Source organism: Oncorhynchus kisutch, linkage group LG14 (genome assembly GCF_002021735.2).
Source record: "Oncorhynchus kisutch isolate 150728-3 linkage group LG14, Okis_V2, whole genome shotgun sequence".
Taxonomy (NCBI): Eukaryota; Metazoa; Chordata; class Actinopteri; order Salmoniformes; family Salmonidae; genus Oncorhynchus; species Oncorhynchus kisutch.
This window is the reverse complement of record NC_034187.2, coordinates 13,249,895-13,271,886: the sequence shown is the minus strand read 5'-3', so window position 1 is coordinate 13,271,886 and position 21,992 is coordinate 13,249,895. Positions and strand designations below refer to the sequence as shown.

At 42.4% G+C, this 21,992-nt stretch overlaps 2 protein-coding genes across 2 annotated transcripts; one reads left to right on the top strand and one right to left on the bottom strand.

Moving 5' to 3' along the window:
* Nucleotides 1-5,138: 5,138 nt before the first annotated feature.
* tmem121aa (transmembrane protein 121Aa) lies at nt 5,139-9,806 on the top strand. The gene is made up of 3 exons (XM_020499905.2): nt 5,139-6,014; nt 6,300-6,470; nt 8,234-9,806. The coding sequence occupies exons 1-3, from the start codon at nt 5,901-5,903 to the stop codon at nt 8,915-8,917; spliced, it is 969 nt and encodes a 322-aa protein (XP_020355494.1). The 5' UTR covers nt 5,139-5,900; the 3' UTR covers nt 8,918-9,806.
* A 10,440-nt stretch (nt 9,807-20,246) lies between these two features.
* On the bottom strand, nt 20,247-21,090 carry pth2 (parathyroid hormone 2). Its single transcript, XM_031787601.1, has 2 exons — nt 21,032-21,090; nt 20,247-20,550 (listed from the first exon to the last, which is right to left on the bottom strand). The coding sequence occupies exons 1-2, from the start codon at nt 21,088-21,090 to the stop codon at nt 20,247-20,249; spliced, it is 363 nt and encodes a 120-aa protein (XP_031643461.1).
* Nucleotides 21,091-21,992: the final 902 nt, after the last annotated feature.

Genomic DNA, 21,992 nt, shown 5'->3' with positions numbered 1-21,992 from the left:
TGCTGTTTAAGATTAGCATGGCCTTATTTCTATTACAGCATATTGGATGACTGTCATTCAAATTCCATTCACCCAGCTCAATGTAACATTAATTGGTTTAGGCTACTACATGATACTTACATTTTCCCTATACCCATCATGAGGTTGCTACAACCTACGAATGAAAGCTTACAACGAAGGTGCACAGGTCGAGAGAAAAATGTGTGTAATCATGGTGACACAGTGACACATTCAGTACCACTTTGCACACTCTTGCCTGCATCTACAGTAGCTGATCTAGGGTGTAATCATTAGTCCCAACAGTTGCAAACTGTTTATTCCCATTTCGTTACGATTGTTTCCACTTAAAAAAAAAACTTTTTCAACTGAATCGGCAGAATGAATACACCCCTGATCACCAGCACACACAGGTCACTTTCATAGCAGTCACATTCAAACAGCATGATCACTTTGCTCACATCTGCGCTCTTTTGCTCTACCTTTTTCCTTCACTTCAGGACTTCACAGCTGTCTGTGAACAGGCGAAAAAACCTTTCCAAGCCAAAGCATACAATGACCGCTAACCGCTACACACAGCCTACATCTTTGTCACCATATTAGCGAACGTCATAGTTAACATAGCTACTAGTACTAACGCGTTTGTAAACCCACTACAATAACGCAGTACAGTGTACAGCAAGCAGTTTAGCAGTTACACTGGCAGGCCCAGGTGGCAATACTTTTATAAAACCAAAAATTAACATTAACTTGGAAGAGTTCCAGTGTTGGATAGCCATAGCCAGCTAGCTAACACAGCATCCCTCTCTGTTTGAGCTGGGTGGTTGAGTAGGATACACTACAGTAGGCCGGCCTATCAGTATGAAAATTATCCTCACATTAATATATACAGTACACTACCATTCAAAAGTTGGGGATCACTTAGATATTTCCTTGTTTTTGAAAGAATTGTTTGTTTTTTTGTCCATTAAAATAACATCAAATTGATCATAAATACAGTGTAGACATTGTTAATGTTGTAAATTACTTTTGTAGCTGGAAACGGCAGATTTTTTATGGAATATCTACATAGGCGTACAGAGGCCCATTGTCAGCAGCCGTCACTCCTGTGTTACAATGGCATGTTGTGTTAGCTAATCCAAGTTTATCCATTTAAAAGGCTAATTGATCATTAGAAAACCCTTTTGCAATTATGTTAGCACAGCTGAAAACTGTTCTACTAACTAAAGAAGCAATCAAACTGACCTCCTTTAGACTGGTTGAGTATCTGGAGCATCAGCATATGTGGGTTTGATTACAAAAAACAAAGACCTTTCTTCTGAAACTCGTCAGTCTATTCTTGTTCTGAGAAATGAAGGCTATACCATAAGAAAAATTGCCAAGAAACTGAAGATCTTGTAAAATGATGTGTACTACTCTCTTCACAGAACAGCGCAAATTGGCTCTAACTACAATATAAAGAGGAGTGGAAGGCCCCGGTGCACAACTGAGCAAGAGGACAAGTACATTAGAGTGTCTAGTTTGAGAAACAGACGCCTCACAAGTCCTCAATTGGCAGCTTCATTAAATAGTACCTGCAAAACACCAGTCTCAACGTCAACAGTGACAGAGGATACTCCGGGATGCTGGCTTTCTAGGCAGAGTTTCTCTGTCCAGTGTCTGTGTTATTTTGCCCATCTTAATATTTTCTTTTTATTGGCCAGTCTGAGATATGGCTTTTTCTTTCCAAATCTGCCTAGAAGGACAGCATCCTGGAGTCGCCTCTTCACTGTTGACATTGAGACTCGTGTTTTGCAGGTACTATTTAATGAAGCTGCCAGTTGAGTACTCGTGAGGCGTCTGTTTCTCAAATTAGACACTCTAATGTACTTGCCATCTTGCTCAGTTGGGCACCGGGGCCTCCCACTTCGCTTTCTATTCTGGTTAGCGCCAGTTTGCTCTGTTCTAACATAATTGCAAAAGGGTTTTCTAATGATCAATTAGCCTTTTAAAATGCTAAACTTGGATTAGCTTGGTCCTCCTTAATTTCAGAATAAATTAATTTGTACAAACCTGTTCAACTAATGTCTTTCTCTCTCTTTGAGTCAACTATACACCACATTTTATGCACTGCAATACTTGCTAGCTGTAGCTTATGCTTTCAGTACTAGAGTCATTCTCTGGTCCTTGGATTGGGTGGACAACATATCAGTTCATGTTGCAAGAGCTCTGATAGGTTGGAGGACGTCCTCTGGAAGTTGTCATAATTACTCTGTAAGTCTATGGAAGGGGGTGGCCATGAGCCTCCTAGGTTTTGTATTGAAGTCAATGTACCCAGAGGAGGACAGAAGCTAGCTGTCCTCCAGCTACACCATGGTGCTAACCTACAGAGTGCTGTTGAGGCTACTGTAGACTTTCATCGGAAAACAGTGTGTTTTAATAAATTATTTGGTGACGTGAATATATTTAGCATAGCTGTAAATAAAGAGGAAAACTTTTTTAATGTTTCGCTATTTTATTTTTCTGAAATTCCCTGAGGAGGACGGTCCTGTCCTTCCTCCACTAAGGAGCGTCCACTGGTGTGCGTGTGTGTGTGTTTGCGTGTCTCAGCCCTTTGACATGTGTATGTGTGTGTTAAACATTCCAATGAGGTACAAGATAGAGCGTGTCCCTTTCCCCCTTGTGTGCCACATACTGTATGTTGCTGTCATCCACATACCTCCTCTCCTCACCCACAGCACTCAGCCTCTCTCCTCCTCTCCTCAACCCACAGCCTTGTTCCTCTCCTTCCCTCTGCCTCTCCTCCTCTCCTCTCTCCCACACAAACCCCCCTCACTCCTAACCTCCTGTCCTTCTCTCTAACAACATATACTGTAGCTCTTCTCTACTTTCCTCTTCTCCTCTCTCCTCTTCTCTCCTTTCCTCTCCTTTCCTTCTCTCCTCCTCTTTTCTCTTCTACTCCTCCTCTCCTCTTCTCTCATCTCCTTTCCTCTCCTCTCCTTTCTTGTTCTCTTTTTTCCTCTCCTCCTCTCTCCTCTTCTCTCCGCACACATCCTACTCTCAGTGGCTTGTGGTGATAATCTCTCTGTTCCCAGAAAGCCCTGGCTCTCCGCTGCTTGAGGCTCATCATCCCGTATTATTACACTTCCTCAATAGAAGCCTGTGGTTGCTATGGAAGCCAGCAGTAGCGCTGTTCTAGGCACTGCCTGGAGAGTGTTAGACATAGAAATAGAATACCTAGAATGGATAAGATTTCCATTCTAGTTATTTTGGTGAAGGCATTAGCTATATTGGGAGATAAACAGTCTCCACGATTTCTCAAGGATTTCTTTGTGATATTTTGGGGCAAAAATGCACTGACGAGGGGAAAGGTTTGTTGATATGTGGCTTGATTAAACTATATTAGGAGGTAAATGTGTGGTGAGTGGTTGACATTGCGAGCCCTCTTATTGTACTGTGATAAGTTGTATGTAATACCATTGCAAGGATTTGACTGTTTTATGCAATAACATTGCAAGGATTTGACTGTTTTATGCAATAACATTGCAAGGATTTGACTATTTTATGCAATAACATTGCAAGGATTTGACTGTTTTATGCAATAACATTGCAAGGATTTGACTATTTTATGCAATAACATTGCAAGGATTTGACTGTTTTATGCAATAACATTGCAAGGATTTGACTGTTTTATGTGATAACATTGCAAGGATTTGACTGTTTTATGTGATACCATTGCAAGGATTTGACTGTTTTATGTGATACCATTGCAAGGATTTGACTGTTTTATGTGATACCATTGCAAGGATTTGACTGTTTTATGTGATACCATTGCAAGGATTTGACTGTTTTATGTGATACCATTGCAAGGATTTGACTGTTTTATGTGATAACATTGCAAGGATTTGACTGTTTTATGTGATACCATTGCAAGGATTTGACTGTTTTATGTGATACCATTGCAAGGATTTGACTGTTTTATGTGATACCATTGCAAGGATTTGACTGTTTTATGTGATACCATTGCAAGGATTTGACTGTTTTATGTAATAACATTGCAAGGATTTGACTGTTTTATGTGATACCATTGCAAGGATTTGACTGTTTTATGTGATACCATTGCAAGGATTTGACTGTTTTATGTGATACCATTGCAAGGATTTGACTGTTTTATGTGATACCATTGCAAGGATTTGACTGTTTTATGTGATACCATTGCAAGGATTTGACTGTTTTATGTGATACCATTGCAAGGATTTGACTGTTTTATGTGATACCATTGCAAGGATTTGACTGTTTTATGTGATACCATTGCAAGGATTTGACTGTTTTATGTGATACCATTGCAAGGATTTGACTGTTTTATGCAGAAATAGTTTATTTGTTTGTTATTTGTTTAGTTGGATCCCATTAACTTTTGCAGATAGTAGATACTTGTCCTGGGGTCCACAAAAAAACACAACATGACAAGTAACAAAACACCGGTATACTGATAGACAAGGACAGTCACACAAATGTATATAGTGTAAAATGTGCAAGCCCTCGCTTAATAAGCAGGAAATTCTTGATTTTGCAACCCCCAAGAGTGACTGAATTAGCCCTAGATGCCTCACTTTACAGTCACAGCAGCATGCAGCCACTTACAGTATCATGCAAAGGTCAAAGAAATCCACTGGCATGAAATATTGAATACCTGAAGAACATTACATGGTGGAAATAGGGAGTGTTATTTTTACAGTCTGAATCTAGAGGAGACAGTAACTGTATATTGAGATGGTTTAAGGTAATGAACATGGAAGTGTTTGGCAGCTTTGGAGGTATGGGGTTGTATAGGCATGTTTATTGAGTCTACTCTCCTTTCCCTTTATTGTAGTTTTTCCAATGCCAGCCCACTAAGCCGGATTAACACAGGAGTATATTTGCAATTCAGCTAAATGTAAATTTCACAGTATATATATATGTTGGTGTGTGTGTGTGTGTGCGTGTGTTATACACACTTATGTGTGTATCCCTTGTCTTCTGTATGTGGTTCCCTTTATGACACGAATCCAAGTCATACTACTGCCCCCTGCTGTAACAGTGTGTAATCACAGGAGTTTAGACAGCACAGATTGGGCTAAACTAACCCCTTATTCTCTTCTCTCTTCCCTAGACTCTATGGACTGAAAGAGGAGAAACAGTTACTGTGGATTTGTACAGAACTCATCACAGGAACAACTCTCTCTGAGGTCTGTCTGATCAGAAGCGCGTGGGACTCCATTCTCTCCTCCTCAGTAGATTCTCTTTAGAAGCCCCACAGTGAAGGCACAGTGATACCTTTGGACAATTGAAGCAAACGCACGCATTTGCCTCAGGAAATGTCCTGCTGCTGTTGTCCTCTGCCAGTCCATGTTGCTTCCGTGAGGACTCGGCCACTACAAAGTCTACAACTGAAGATATGTGGTTTTGTCATTTTCCTATGGAGCAATAAAGCCCAGCTGCTATGTTCACTCTATTACTGAGGGGATTCCCAGGTTATGGAGTTGTGTTGTGAGACCGTGATGTCAGCAGTAGAACAGCAGACTCAATGGAACTGCGCTGAGAGAGGAAATGCACCAGTCTTTATGGCTTAAACAGACCATAATATATCATTGCAATTCTCCCAACCTGAATTGGTCCCATTACCCTCTCGGTCCTAGAAGTGTTGTCTTTTCCAAACCAATCAATGGAGGACACGTTGCATTATTCTAAGAAGTGGGAGTGCATTCTTCTCAATAATATAAACAAATCCAAATGTATCTGTTAATCTAGTAGGGATTGGTATGGTATACTTGACTTTTGCCCCTAAAATAACTTCCTGAACAAACTGTAAAGTAGGACTACAACTTTTGTTTCGGAGGACTACAACAGGAAGTTCAGTAGAACTATAACCCCCATTACCCACCATGGTGTTGCCGCAGCCAGACAAGCGCCATGTGTGCCTGACCACAATGGTGGTCATGACCAGCATGGCCTTTATGGATGCCTACCTAGTAGAGCAGAACCAAGGGCCCAGGAAGGTAAGAGGCCTTTTTTTTTTAAAGCTATATACTGTGATTCAAAAAAGAATAAAACTATTTATCATTCATTTAAAAGTCCAAAAATAGATGTACCAATCGTAGACTGTAGCTTTGAATTACAAAATGTTTTCAACTTGGCCTTTAATCAGTGAACCTTAGTTTTTTTGCATCTCTTTCATTGCCTTTCAATTGTTTGCTTTTCATTTATTTCAATATATTGTTTTACTGTAAAAACTGTGTTGTGATTTTAATGTTAGGTAAATAAAGTACGATGTGTATTTGTAGATCGGGGTGTGCATAATCGTGCTGGTGGGAGACATCTGTTTCCTCATCGTGCTGCGCTATGTGGCGGTTTGGGTCGGGGCCGAGGTGAAAACTGCCAAGCGTGGCTATGCCATGATCCTCTGGTTCCTCTACATCTTCGTCCTGGAGATCAAACTCTACTTCGTCTTCCAGGTAGGCAGACAGGTGGACCAGAAACCAGACTGTCACGGGTTCGAATGAGCCGCTGTAATAAGAATTTCCAGCTGAACAAAAAGGAGAGCAATCATTGATAAAGTCATTCAAAATCAATACGGTTTAATTACAATAATGCAGGGATACACCTCCAGAACAGATGCATAGAACGTCTCTAACTGGCCTCTTAATATTCTAATCAGACAGCACCAAGTGTACTGTAAACACCAGCCAGAGAGGCTTCAAGGAAGTCCGAACAAAAGGCAGTGATTGTCAGCTGCTACAGAATCACAGTGTTTCACATAATACAATGATAATCAGTGTCCTCAGTCCTTGTACCTCCAGTCAATCACTATCAACAGATATGAGTTTAATCCATAACATCTAGTCTAGTGACCATCAATCCGAGTGTTACAAACAGAACACTTGGAATCATGTGTAGTACAGAACGGGAAAACACAGAATCATGTGTAGTACAGAACGGGAAAACACAGAATCATGTGTAGTACAGAATGGAAAAACACAGAATCATGTGTAGTACAGAACGGGAAAACACAGAATCATGTGTAGTACAGAACGGGAAAACACAGAATCATGTGTAGTACAGAACGGGAAAACACAGAATAATGTGTAGTACAGAACGGGAAAACACAGAATCATGTGTAGTACAGAACGGAAAAACACAGAATCATGTGTAGTACAGAACGGGAAAACACAGAATCATTTGTAGTACAGAACGGAAAAACACAGAATCATGTGTAGTACAGAACGGAAAAACACAGAATCATGTGTAGTACAGAACGGGAAAACACAGAATCATGTGTAGTACAGAACGGGAAAACACAGAATCATGTGTAGTACAGAACGGAAAAACACAGAATCATGTGTAGTACAGAACGGAAAAACACAGAATCATGTGTAGTACAGAACGAAAAAACACAGAATCATGTGTAGTACAGAACGGGAAAACACAGAATCATGTGTAGTACAGAACGGGAAAACACAGAATCATGTGTAGTACAGAACGGGAAAACACAGAATGATGTGTAGTACAGAACGGAAAAACACAGAATCATGTGTAGTACAGAACGGGAAAACACAGAATCATGTGTAGTACAGAACGGAAAAACACAGAATCATGTGTAGTACAGAACGGAAAAACACAGAATCATGTGTAGTACAGAACGGAAAAACACAGAATCATGTGTAGTACAGAACGGAAAAACACAGAATCATGTGTAGTACAGAACGGAAAAACACAGAATCATGTGTAGTACAGAACGGAAAAACACAGAATCATGTGTAGTACAGAACGGGAAAACACAGAATCATGTGTAGTACAGAACGGAAAAACACAGAAATATGTGTAGTACAGAACGGAAAAACACAGAATCATGTGTAGTACAGAACGGAAAAACACAGAAATATAAACACTCTGAATATGAACGTTATTCATTTTAAATATTCCCATTACAGCCGGCAACCGGAGTGTTGCTGGCATCAGTATTCCAGATACCATCTCCTTTCGTTGTGCCCTTGAGCAGGATACTCCACCCCTAAACTGCTCCAGGGACGCTGCACTGTGGCTAACCGAGGGGTGTGTATGTGTGTATTGGCTGGGTGGCGGGGAGGGGATGCTGCAACCTGATCTCATAGTTTCAAGTCGGGATTTGACAGGGCTGGATATTCACAGAAATCCAGAAAAAGACACATTTCAATATCTCTCTGACAATTAACAACAAAGAATGTCTTATATCTTCTAGAACTACAAGGCGGACAGGAAGAGCCTGGAGACGGTGGCCCGCAAGGCTCTAACCTTACTCCTCTCTGTGTGCGTCCCGGGGCTGTACCTGGTCCTTGTTGCTCTGGACAGCATGGAGTATGTGAGAACCTTCCGGAAGAAGGAGGACATGCGGGGGAGGCTGTTCTGGGTGGCCCTGGACCTGCTGGATGTTCTGGACATCCAGGCCAACCTGTGGGAGCCCCAGCGGACGGGCCTACCCATCTGGGCCGAGGGACTGATGTTCTTCTACTGCTACATCCTCCTCCTTATCCTGCCCTGTGTCTCCCTGTCTGAGATCAGTGTCCAGGGGGAGCACGTCTCGCCCCAGAAGATGATGCTGTACCCTGTTCTTAGTCTTGTTACCATAAACATAGTGACAATCATGATCCGTGGGGTCAACATGGTGCTGTTCCAGGATAGTAGGGTTTCCACAATCTTCATAGGGAAGAACGTGGTGGCCATAGCCACGAAGGCCTGTACGTTTCTGGAGTACAGGAGGCAGGTGAAGGAGTTCCCTCCACAGGACCCTAGCATGGCAGGTATAGCATTAGAGCTGCAACAAGGGAACTCTGTGGGTCACAACCACGGGCACAACCAGACCTTGCCCAATGCCACCACTAGCCTCCCCGACGAACCCTCACCGACCGAGGTCATAGACACATGACCCTTGCCCATGGACAGTTACATCCTTTTCACACTGTAATGCCGAGCGGATCCATACTGTGATGGCTTGGGTATTTTTCTTTCACACTGTGCTTTCCAGCAACTACCAGCGCAGTACAGCTTGGCTTAGCTTGGCTTAGTAGTGTGAAAAGTGTGGCAAGTGTCTGACCCTGGGCAAAGCTAGACTGGACTAGACTTCTCAGAGCTCAGCTAGACTGAACTAGACTTCTCAGAGCACAGGATGACCCCAAAAAAGACTGTTTCCGTCCAATGGGGTGGCAGAAAGAAACATCATGTTTCACTGAGTCCGCTCCAGCTCAGGAAAACGACCCAGCGCCTTGCCAGCCAGCCTACCAGATGAACTGATGAGCTCATTCTGATAAAGACTGATGTGTTTTTCTATTCTATTGTGTGTGTTTCTATACTTCTATATGGTGGACTAGCAGACAGACAGACAGACAGACAGACAGACAGACAGACAGACAGACAGACACAGGTGACCTCAGATACAAAGCCCAACTCAGCTGACATGAGCTTATAGTCCACCTGTAACCAGACCTGGGTGAAAATACTATTCGAAATTATTTCAAATACTTTATCTGGACTTGATTGAGCTTGCCTGGCACAATGGAACCAATGGAATAGTAGCAAGACTGCAAACCACACCCATCTGGCACTCCAGGCAGGCTAGAGCAAACAATAAACATTTTTTTTAAAGATTTCCAGTAGTACTTGGACCCAGGTCTCCTGTCTCCTGTAAACTCCTTGTCCTTTTTGACAAACTGGGATTTTTTGTAATTCCAAGACAAGAATGTTTTTAAGTGATGGTGTAATGCTGTAATTCTCTTTGTTATTTTAAATATATATACAGTACCAGTCAAAAGTTTGGACACACCTACTCATTCAAGGGTTTTTCTTGATTTTTACTATTTTCTACATTGTAGAATAATATTGAAGACATCAAAACTATAGTAGTAACCAAAAAAGTGTTAAACAAATCAAAATATATTTTATATTATAGATTCTTCAAAGTAGCCATCCTTTTCCTTGATGACATCTTTTCACACTCTTGGCATTCTCTCAACCAGCTTCATGAGGAATTATTTTCCCACAGTCTTGAAGGAGTTCCCACATACGCTGAATACTTGTTGGCTGCTTTTCCATCACTCTGCGGTCCAACTCATCCCAAACCATTGCAATTGGGTTGAGGTCTAGTGATTGTGGAGGCCAGGTCATCTGATGCAGCACTCCATCACTCTAATTGGTCTAATAGCCCTTACACAGCCTGGAGGTGTGTTGGGTCATTGTCCTGTTGAAAAACAAATGATAGTCCCACTAAGCACAAACCAGATGGGATGGCATATCACTGCAGAATGCTGTGGTAACCATGCTGATTAAGTGTGCCTTGAATTCTAAATAAATTACTGACAGTGTCAACAGCAAAGCACCCCCACACTATCACACCTCCTCCTCCATGCTTCACGGTGGGAACCACACATACAGAGATCATCTGTTCACCTACCCTGTGTCTCACAAAGACAGTTGGAACATGTTTGAGCTGGTTGTAACCTAAATGTGGACTCATCAGACCAAAGGACAGATTTCCACCGGTCTAATGTCCATTGCACATGTTGCTTGGCCCAAGCAAGTCTCTTCTTATTATTAGTATCCTTTAGTAGTGGTTTCTTTAATTCAATTCGACCATGTGGACTCATCAGACCAAAGGACAGATTTCCACCGGTCTAATGTCCATTGCACATGTTGCTTGGCCCAAGCAAGTCTCTTCTTATTATTAGTATCCTTTAGTAGTGGTTTCTTTAATTCAATTCGACCATGAAGGCCTGATTCACGCAGTCTCCTCTGAACAGTTGATGTTGAGATGTGTCCGTTACTTGAAATCTGTGAAACATTTATTTGGGCTGCAATCTAAAGTGCAGTTAACTCTAATGAACTTATCCTCTGCAGCAGAGGTAACTCATGGGCTTCCTTTCCTGTTGCGGTCCTTGTGAGAGCCAGTTTCATCATAGCGCTTGATGGTTTTTGCGACTGCACTTGAAGAAACGTTCAAAGTTCTTGTTATTTTCTGCATTGACTGAACTTCATGTCTTAAATTAATGATGCACTGTCGTTTCTCTTTGCATATTTGAGCTGTTCTTGCTATAATATGGACTTGGTCTTTTACCAAATAGGGCTATCTTCTGTATACAATCCCTACCTTGTCACAAAACAACTGATTGTCTCAAACGCATTATGAAGGAAATAAATTCCACAAATGAACTTTTAACAAGGCACACCAGTTAATTAAAACGCATTCCAGGAGACTACCTCGTGAAGCTGGTTGAGAGAATGCCAAGAGTGTGCAAAGCTGTCGTCAAGGCTACTTTGAGGAATCTCAAATATAACATATATTTTGATTTGGTTACTACATGATTCCATATGTGTTATTTCATAGTTTTGATGTCTTCACTGTTATTCTACAATGTAGAAAATAGTAAAAATAAAGAAAAACCCTTGAATGAGAAGGTGTGTCCAAACTTTTGACTAGTACTCTCTCTCTCTCTCTCTCTCTCTCTATATATATATATATATATATATATATATATATATATATATATATATATATATACTGCTCAAAAAAATAAAGGGAACACTTAAACAACACAATGTAACTCCAAGTCAATCACACTTCTGTGAAATCAAACTGTCCACTTAGGAAGCAACACTGATTGACAATAAATTTCACATGCTGTTGTGCAAATGGAATAGACAACAGATGGAAATTATAGGCAATTAGCAAGACACCCCCATTAAAGGAGTGATTCTGCAGGTGGTGACCACAGACCACTTCTCAGTTCCTATGCTTCCTGGCTGATGTTTTGGTCACTTTTGAATGCTGGCGGTCTTTCACTCTAGTGGTAGCATGAGACGGAGTCTACAACCCACACAAGTGGCTCAGGTAGTGCATTTCATCCAGGATGGCACATCAATGCGAGCTGTGGCAAGAAGTTTTGATGTGTCTGTCAGTGTAGTGTCCAGAGCATGGAGGCGCTACCAGGAGACAGGCCAGTACACCAGGAGACGTGGAGGAGGCCGTAGGAGGGCAACAACCTAGCAGCAGGACCGCTACCTCCGCCTTTGTGCAAGGAGGAGCAGGAGGAGCACTGCCAGAGCCCTGCAAAATGACTTCCAGCAGGCCACAAATGTGCATGTGTCTACTCAAACAGTTAGAAACAGACTCCATGAGGGTGGTATGAGGGCCCGACGTCCACAGGTGGGGGTTGTGCTTACAGCCCATTTGCCAGAGAACACCAAGATTGGCAAATTCTCCACTGGCGCCCTGTGCTCTTCATAGATGAAAGCAGGTTCATACTGAGCACGTGACAGACGTAACAGAGTCTGGAGATGCCGTGGAGAACGTTCTGCTGCCTGCAACATCCTCCAGCATGACCGGTATGGCGGTGGGTCAGTCATGGTGTGGGGTGGCATTTCTTTGGGGGGCCGCACAGCCCTCCATGTGCTCGCTAGAGGTAGCCTGACTGCCATGAGGTACCAATATGAGATCCTCAGACCCCTTGTGAGACTATATGCTGGTGCGGTTGGACCTGGGTTCCTCCTAATGCAAGACAATGCTAGACCTCATGTGGCTGGAGTGTGTCAGCAGTTCCTGCAAGAGGAAGGCATTGATGCCCCAGACCTGAATCCAATTGAGCACATTTGGGACATCATGTCTCGCTCCATCCACCAACGCCACGTTGCACCACAGACTGTCCAGGAGTTGGCGGATGCTTTAGTCCAGGTCTGGACACCTCATCAGGAGCATGCCCAGGCGTTGTAGGGAGGTCATACAGGCAGGTGGAGGCCACACACACTACTGAGCCTCATTTTTACTTGTTTTAAGGACATTACATCAAAGTTGGAACAGCCTGTAGTGTGGTTTTCCACTTTAATTTTGAGTGTGACTCCAAATCCAGACCTCCATGGGTTGATACATTTGAGTTCCATTGATAGTTTTTGTGTGACTTTGTTGTCAGCACATTCAGCTATGTAAAGATGTTAAAAAATGTTTTATAATAATATTTCATTCATTCAGATCTAGGATGTGTTATTTTAGAGTTCCCTTTATTTTTTGAGCAGTGTATATACATATATATATATATATATATATATATATATATATATATATAGAGAGAGAGAGAGAGAGAGAGAGAGAGAGAGAGAGAGAGAGAGAGAGAGAGAGAGAGAGAGAGAGAGAGAGAGAGAGAGAGAGAGAGAGAGAGAGAGAGAGAGAGAGAGAGAGAGAGAGAGAGAGAGAGAGAGAGAGAGAGAGAGAGAGAGAGAGAGAGAGAGAGAGAGAGAGAGAGAGAGAGAGAGAGAGAGAGAGAGAGAGAGAGAGAGAGAGAGAGAGAAAGAGAGAGACAGTACTAGTCAAAAGTTTGGACACACCTTCTCATTCAAGGGTTTTTCTTTATTTTTACTATGATGACACTGTCAATATGACAAGTGTCATCATAGTAAAAATAAAGAAAAACATAAATATAGTAAAAAATAAAAATAAAAAATAAAAATATATATATATATATACAGTGGGGAGAACAAGTATTTGATACACTGACGATTTTGAAGGTTTTCCTACTTACAAAGCATGTAGTGGTCTGTAATTTTTATCATACGTACACTTTAACTGTGAGAGGCGGAATTTAAAACAAAAATCCAGAAAATCACATTATATGATTTTTAAGTAATACATTTTTCATTTTATTGCATGACTTAAGTATTTGATCACCTACCAACCAGTAAGAATTCTGTCTCTCACAGACCTGTTAGTTTTTCTTTAAGAAGCTCTCCTGTTATCCACTCATTACCTGTATTAACTGCACCTGTTTGAACTCGTTACCTGTATAAAAGGCACCTGTCCACACACTCAATCAAACAGACTCCAACCTCTCCACAATGGCCAAGACCAGAGAGCTGTGTAAGGACATCAGGGTTAAAATTGTAGACCTGCACAAGGCTGGGATGGGCTACAGGACAATAGGCAAGCGGCTTGGTGAGAAGGCAACAACTGTTGCCGCAATTATTAGAAAATGGAAGAAGTTCAAGATGCCGGTCAATCACCCTCGGTCTGGGGCTCCATGTAAGATCTCACCTTGTGGGGCATCAATGATCATGAGGAAGGTGAGGGATCAGCCCAGAACTACACGGCTGTTCAATGGTCAATGACCTGAAGAGAGCTGGGACCACAGTCTCAAAGAAAACCATTAGTAACACACTACGCACTGGAGTGGCCTAGCCAGTCTCCAGACCTGAACCCAATAGAAAATCTTTGGAGGGCGCTGAAAGTCCGTATTGCCCAGCGACAGCCCCGAAACCTGAAGGATCTGGAGAAGGTCTGTATGTAGGAGTGGGCCAAAATCCCTGCTGCAGTGTGTGCAAACCTGGTCAAGAACTACAGGAAACGTATGATCTCTGTAATTGCAAACAAAGGTTTCTGTACCAAATATTAAGTTCTGCTTTTCTGATGTATCAAATACTTATGTCATGCAATAAAATGCAAATGAATTACTTTTTAAAAAATTCTGGATTTTTGTTTTAGATTCCGTCTCTCACAGTTGAAGTGTAACTATGATAAAAATGACAGACCTCTACATGCTTTGTAAGTAGGAAAACCTGCTAAATCGGCAGTGTATCAAATAATTGTTCTCCCCACTATATATATGTATATATAGACACTGTCAATGAAGCAGCATTCATTTGAGGACTTCTATACTCTGTGAGAGAATTTCAGAGTGAGGATGGTTAGAGGGAAACTAAGAAAGGGAGGGATGGACGGTGGGGTGGAAGAGAAGCAAGAATTTAGACAGGGAGCGAGTGAGAAACAGAACGATGGGAGGAAGGGTGGGTGGTAGTGGGAGGAAAAGTGCTGGGGAGAGGGGCAGTGTGTGTGTTTAATGGAGGGATGGAGGATGGGTAAAGCTGCTTATTAGGTGTAAGCCTCTCAGAAGGGGATCCAATTTCCCTGCTATTGTGAGGCTTTTAAAGTACGAGACCAGACCGCATGAATGGTGTCCATATTAGGACATCCTTAGAGTTACAAGAAAGAGGTGTCAAATGCCAGAGCCCGTATGTATCAAGCATCTCAGAGTAGGAGTGCTGGATCAGGATCAATTTTGCCTTATAAATAATACTGAATAAGATGAGGGCACTGTTCCTACTGTAGTTCAGCACTCAGATACTTTGTGAATACTGGCTCTGACTATATTCACTCCTTGTGACTCAGAGGCTGTTCCTAATATGGGCACTGTACATTAGGTGATTTGGAATCCTCTGTTTCCCTGAGCTCAGCACTATATATAGAATGAATAATAAAGAGGGCCCACAGCCCCTATAGTTTCCCAATGTGTCTTTGTGTGTGTGTGTGTGTGTGTGTGTGTGTGTGTGTGTGTGTGTGTATGCTCTCTCTTTGGCAGGAAACATGCATAATATTTAGCGTAAAACACCAAAGACCAAGCTCTCAAACACCATTCAAATGACCATAGCTGTGTTAATCTGAGAGATAATCACACAATGTCTTTGCTTATCATTTTAATGGAGGAAACAGAATACTCTAGTATGTGGACACCTGCTCGTCAAACATCTCTTTCCAAAATCATGTGCATTAATATGGAGTTGGTCCCCCTTCGCTGCAATAACAGCCTCCACACTTCTGGGAAGGATTTCCACTAGATGTTGGAATATTGCTGCAGGGACTTGCTTCTATTCAGCCACAAGAGCATTAGTGAGTTCGGGCACTGATGTTGGGTGATTAGGCCTTGCTCGCTGTCAGCGTTCCAATTCCAAAGGTGTTCAATGGGGTTGAGGTCAAGGCTCTGTGCAGGCCAGTCAAGTTGTTTCTCACCGATCTTGACAAACCATTTCTGCATGGACCTCGCTTTGTGCACGGGGCATTGTCATGCTGAAACAGGAAAGTGCCTTCCCCCAAACACAGAATCTTCTAGAATGTCATTGTATGCTGTAGCATTAAAATGACCTGTCACTGGAACTAAGGGCCCTAGCCAGAACCATGAAAAACAGCCCCAGACCATTATTCCTCCTCCACCAAACTTTACTGTTGGCACTATGCATTGGGGCAGGTAGCGTTCTCCTGGCATCCGCCAAACCCAGATTCGTCCATTGGACTTTTAGATGGTGATACGTGATTCATCACTCCAGAGAACGCGTTTCCAGTGCTCCCGGCTATACATTACCAAGATCCAGGCTATACAGTCCCATGACCCAGGCTATACAGTCCCATGACCCAGGCTATACAGTCCCATGACCCAGACTATACAGTCCCATGACCCAGGCTATACAGTACCAAGACCCAGGCTATACAGTCCCATGATCCAGGCTATACAGTACCAAGACCCAGGCGATACAGTACCAAGACCCAGGCGATACAGTCCCATGACCCAGGCTATACAGTCCCATGATCCAGGCTATACAGTACCATGACCCAGGCTATACATTACCAAGATCCAGGCTATACAGTACCAAGACCCAGGCTATACATGACCATGCAAAATGCACAATAAGATGCTCAACTCTTACTTAGTTCCCGGGCTGGTGATACAGTAGCATGGCCAGGAGAGGGAACAGATTACAGCAATTAGGGGGTACCGTATAGGGTACCATATAGTAGAATAGAGAAGCAGTATCAATGGTGGGGAATCAATGGTTTGCAGAAAGCAATTTAGAGTCTGCCGATTGGGTGAGTCTGCCAGGTAGCACCACTGGCTCCGGTGATAAATAATAGTCTCTGCTATTCTGGGTCTACTTATCTATCACAGCAGAGCAGAGAGCTGGCCAGGTCTCTGGGTCTCTAGCTGATTCTGATTCTATGGCCACTTTCCCTTGGACCCTAGACAAGAAATAACCAATGAACATTGTTGCAGATGACTACAGAACGAATGTCCAAACAGGACAGATGAAGAGGCAAGCCTTAATCTTTAACTCTTAGATGTTAAGTCCCTATTTGGGGGACTTTGAGCATTTCTGGACCGGTTCCAACAGACATTTTGGTGTACAAAGCGTTCTGTGAATGTCTTGGGGTTCAGTGTTTTATATTGCAAGAAAGTCCCAACCAGGGTTGCTATGTCCACGGTTTTCCTGCAAACTGGGCTACTTGGAAAACAATGTTGCGGTTATATTGGTCGCGGGATGCAGGTTTTCGGGCTACTTTTAAATTGCCCCGCTGCTGCCATGGCATTTCTCTTCTTTTTTTTCTATCTATTAATTTCACTGTGACCTGCTGCTGCTGACTATCAGGCAGTGAGGCAGGCTGTTGCTGGGAGAGTGAGTGGTGGGGAAGGAGGGAGGGACAAGGCCGGAGCGGAGGGGTGTCTGTGTGTGTGTGTGTGTGTGTGTGTGTGTGTGTGTGTGTGTGTGTGTGTGTGTGTGTGTGTGTGTGTGTGTGTGTGTGTGTGTGTGTGTGTGTGTGTGTGTGTGTGTGTGTGTGTGTGTGTGTGTGTGTTGAGAGAGCAAGCAGGAGGAGAACGGCCCACTGGGCAAAAACTGGTTAACTATTAAATCTGATGACTTCGAATCAACGTGGAAAACTGATTGGATTAAGGGAATTTCGTATTTTTTTCACCAAATGTTTTACCTAAATCTAATGTTGTGTTGATTTGACATTGAATTCACGTTAATTGACATCTCAAAAACATTTAAATCAAAACTAGACGTTGAAACGACGCCTGTGCCCAGCGGGAAGGAACTAACAGCACTAGCTAGCTGCCTACTTCCTGCTCATGTGGCAACTCCTCTTTTGCTGCAAAACATTTCTGGGGGGCTAGTTTTTCAGGCCTTGTGGGCGGGTTATGAGTGGTCATTGTTCTAGAAATTAGTTAGACTTGGCAAACCTTGCCCCATCTCTCTGCTCTCCACTCCCACTCTCCCAGCAGGGCTGACTTGCAGTGTCAGGTTTCAGACCCCATATTTGTGTAACTTCTTAACTTCTGGCTTATCCTGACAAAGGAATGATTTCCTGTTAAACTCTTAGCCGGATTTAGAGCTCTCAACATGAACAAATATGAAATGATTTAATAAGAATTGAACTAAGACCACTTTCTCTTGGACACAGGTGGACGAAATCACTTTGTTCTTAAAACTGAAGTTGTAACGACTGCACACATTTGAATGGTGTCTCTGCGTCGCTCAGTGGACGTTAAGTAGAAAATGATCTCTTGGCAATTATATGAAATAGTGCCAATATTATACTGTCACTAAGCATGATCATATTTATTTTACAGTGATAAGAAATGTCAAATCTTATAGTAAGTTTTTTACAATTTAATTGTCATTATATTTAGAAAGCATTTCAGTCATTTCAAGCCCCTCAGATTTTCTATATTTATATAATATTTGTACTATGTACTTGAGCTAGTGTCCTCAAAAGTGAGTACACCTCAGCAATGTCTTCCCATGTTAACCAGAAAGGTGAGTTCCAGACCTTTGTAAAACTATGAAACATAACCAGTTATTATTTATGGCCATCTCATGGAAAATAATTATGTTTGGGTATGTCTATTGAGGCAGAAATTAAAATGTTGCCCTGTCATTCATCTACCACACTTCCCCTGGACAATAAGGAACCAATACAGGACTTCAGAGTCTAACACACACACAAATAAAAATACACGTGTTGCTGAATGACAACTCTCTAATTATTATAGCCACGAGTCTGCCTATATTGTCATATGTAAAACATGATAATAAACTTTCTATATATATTTACACATACACACAGAGAGAGAGAGAGAGAGAGAGAGAGAGAGAGAGAGAGAGAGAGAGAGAGAGAGAGAGAGAGAGACTCGTAAATCACAGGTCTGCCGCATCACCAGATTAATGGTCCACTCACCAGAAGTAATGGGGTCAGGCTGGTGTATTTAGCTTTGACCCCCATTTATTTTCTCATCATAAGTGTATTAAAATATTCCATTTTACACACATCATAACTTGGGTGTTAGGGAATAGATCACCATCTGCAGTCCAAGTTCTTAGCACGCACACACATGGAAACGCACACACACACACACAGGCACAGGCATGCACGTACACACACACACACTCTGAAACGCACACAGACCCACGCACACAGACACAGATGCACACACACACACACAGACGCACACACACACACACACACACACACACACACACACGTATGTACAAAATGCAGGCCAGGATTCAATGTGAGGCGTGTTGTATAGTCCTGTCAACATTGCACCTTTTAAAGTCAATGTTCCTGCGCAGATGACGGCTCATTCGGAAGTGACCTTCAGATCAAGCAACCTGCAACCCGCCTCAGGTTGCATCCCGGTTGCAGTCCCTACGAGAAGTAAATTACAACTAACATTAACCCTGCTGTATATTACACCAAACTCATTCCAGTGTGCCTTGTGTCTGCAGGTTTTTGCTCCTCCCTTGTAGTTGATTAATGAATAAAGGTCACTAATTCGTAAAGAATCTTCCCTCACCTGGTTGTCTAGGTCTTAATTGAAAGGAAAAACCAAAAACCGGCAGACACTAGGCCCTTCATGGAATGAGTTTCACACCACTGTATTACACCTTCCACCAGACTGAGGAAACCATCAGTTAATAAGTTCATCAGATAAAACAGAAAAGTGAATTTACATATGACAAAAAGATCAAACATAAACAATGGAACCATGGAGGAACAATAACCATATGAATACAGTGATCAATCATTTGTTTTATTTTAGGCTCATTAACAACATATGAGCAGTCCCATGGCAGACCCACAGCTGTACAACGATGGCGCCATCGCCATGGAAGTATCTCAACGTATTCATTACTTCAATTAAGAATTCAACTGGATAAAAATATTTACATAAACATATGCATGTATATCCTGTGTCGACTGATGCTCCATATCCAGAGTTTATTCTTCATCAAACATCACACAAAGATCTGATAAATCAATCTAATTTATTTATAAAGCCCTTCTTACATCAGCTGATGTCACAAAGTGCTGTACAGAAACCTAGCCTAAAACCCCCAAACAGCAAGCAATGCAGGTGTAGAAGCACGTTGGCTAGGAAAAACTCCCTAGAAAGACCAAAACCTAGGAAAAAAACTAGAGAGGAACCAGGCTGAGGGCTGGCCAGTCCTCTTCTGGCTGTGCCGGGTGGAGATTATAACAGAACATCAGTGTACAATGTTAAATACTTTATTTAAATCGGGGTACGTTATGTATAGGCTTAGCAGTCATATTACTACTGGGAGTTGACAACCAACAGTTTCTGCATATAGGAGTTAAGCCACTTCTTTCTCTAAATGGCGGTTAGCAGCTTACTTTTCTCCCTGAACGCTGCATCATCTGCCACCACGATGTTCCTCTTCTCCTCATTGTTAGATCCCTGCAGAGCCCAGTCACCCAGCCAGCCCTTGGCCATGTCCTCGTCCATCTGCGACTGGCCCACCATTGGGAGCCACTGCTCCCCCAGGAGCTCTGCCTTGCTCTTGGCCGCACCAAAGTCTGGGGCTGACATCATCTGCATGCTCCAATCACGGAGCAAGATGGAGGGCCAGAGAACCTCCCAATCCTCCCTCTTGTCTCCTGGATCGCCTGGAGAGCTGCCTCAGGAAGCAGACAAAATAACAGGAATGATAGAACTCACTTCCATATAGGAACAATGGATGTCACTGGGAACGATAGAACCATTTCTATAGATATAACTTCCATTTAGGAACAATTGTGTTCACTACATTAGAAAGATTGATCTCACTACCATGGTGTCGTATTCTCAAATTGCAACAGTAAAAGGGTTGATTTTGGGGACAAGGGGGATAAACAGAATGGACAATCTGGGTTCATTTCAAAATTGTTTACTAGTTCCCCATGACCTCTTTCGACCGTCTCACCTCACCTCCTTTTCAAAATGGCAGAGAAGACAAGTCCTGTCCTCAATCCCTCTCTCCTGCTTACCTCTGACATTTTGAGAAGGAGACATGGACAAGATGAAAGATACAGGACGGGAAGAACGAGCAAACACTTGAGATTCACTCTTCTGTCTTAGAGGGAGAAAGGACAAGTAATTGGGATACTGAGTCTTACATGTGTATGGGTCGGCGTCGTGGCTGAGGGTAGCTGGAGGACACCAGAGTTATGGCCATTAGGGTCAGCAGCAGGAGGGCGTGAGGCAGCAGGAGGAGCCAAGCCAGCCATACCTTAAACCCACTCTATGAGCCCACCAGGCAACACAGCCAGCCAATAGGAAGAAAAGACAGTGTTTTATTCTCTTGTGATACAGTACATTCATATTCACTCACTATTTAATCTTGGTTAACCCAGAACTAAAGTCTTGCGTAATTGGTCAGATTGACTTGATTAAGTTCTGGGTCCATGTGTTAAGAGAAGACATAGAACGAAGATCGGAACCAGAACGAAGAGCTTCAAGTCTATGGTCCAAATGTACCCTCCTCTTCTGAAATTCGAAGGATGCTGACACCTTGCGAAATCGTGATTTGTCCAAATAGCCAGTGAGGATAAACCCAAGCACCAGACCTAATTCTGCTTGTTATCTTGCGCATCCTGTTGTGTCAGATCGACAGTACCATTTGTGCTTACGTAGTCAGTCCACGAGAGATTACTTGCTCATTGAAATATTACTTTTACATTTATACTCAGTGAAAAAATGAAGGTCACTTTAAACTCCTACTTCACTGGATATAAACGCAGTACCTTCTCCTATACCAATTGTCTAGCATATCATACAAACACCCTATCAGTACGCTAGATATTCTCACTGAATTATACATCAATGTGTTAATGCGTTGACACTCGCATCACACAGTCCAGAAATCAGTATGCACTGTGATTAAATACATTGTATTGTAACCTTGTAATGTCCTGTATAATGAAACAAATGCTAAATTGTTGTCAATATTATTTATACTCTGCCAACTCTATTTCTTGAAAAAAATTATTGTTGACTTTTCTCCTGCCTAAAAACATAAGCAATCTCACAGACACCAGAGAGCAGTGTAAATTCAACATACTAAATATAATACAATAA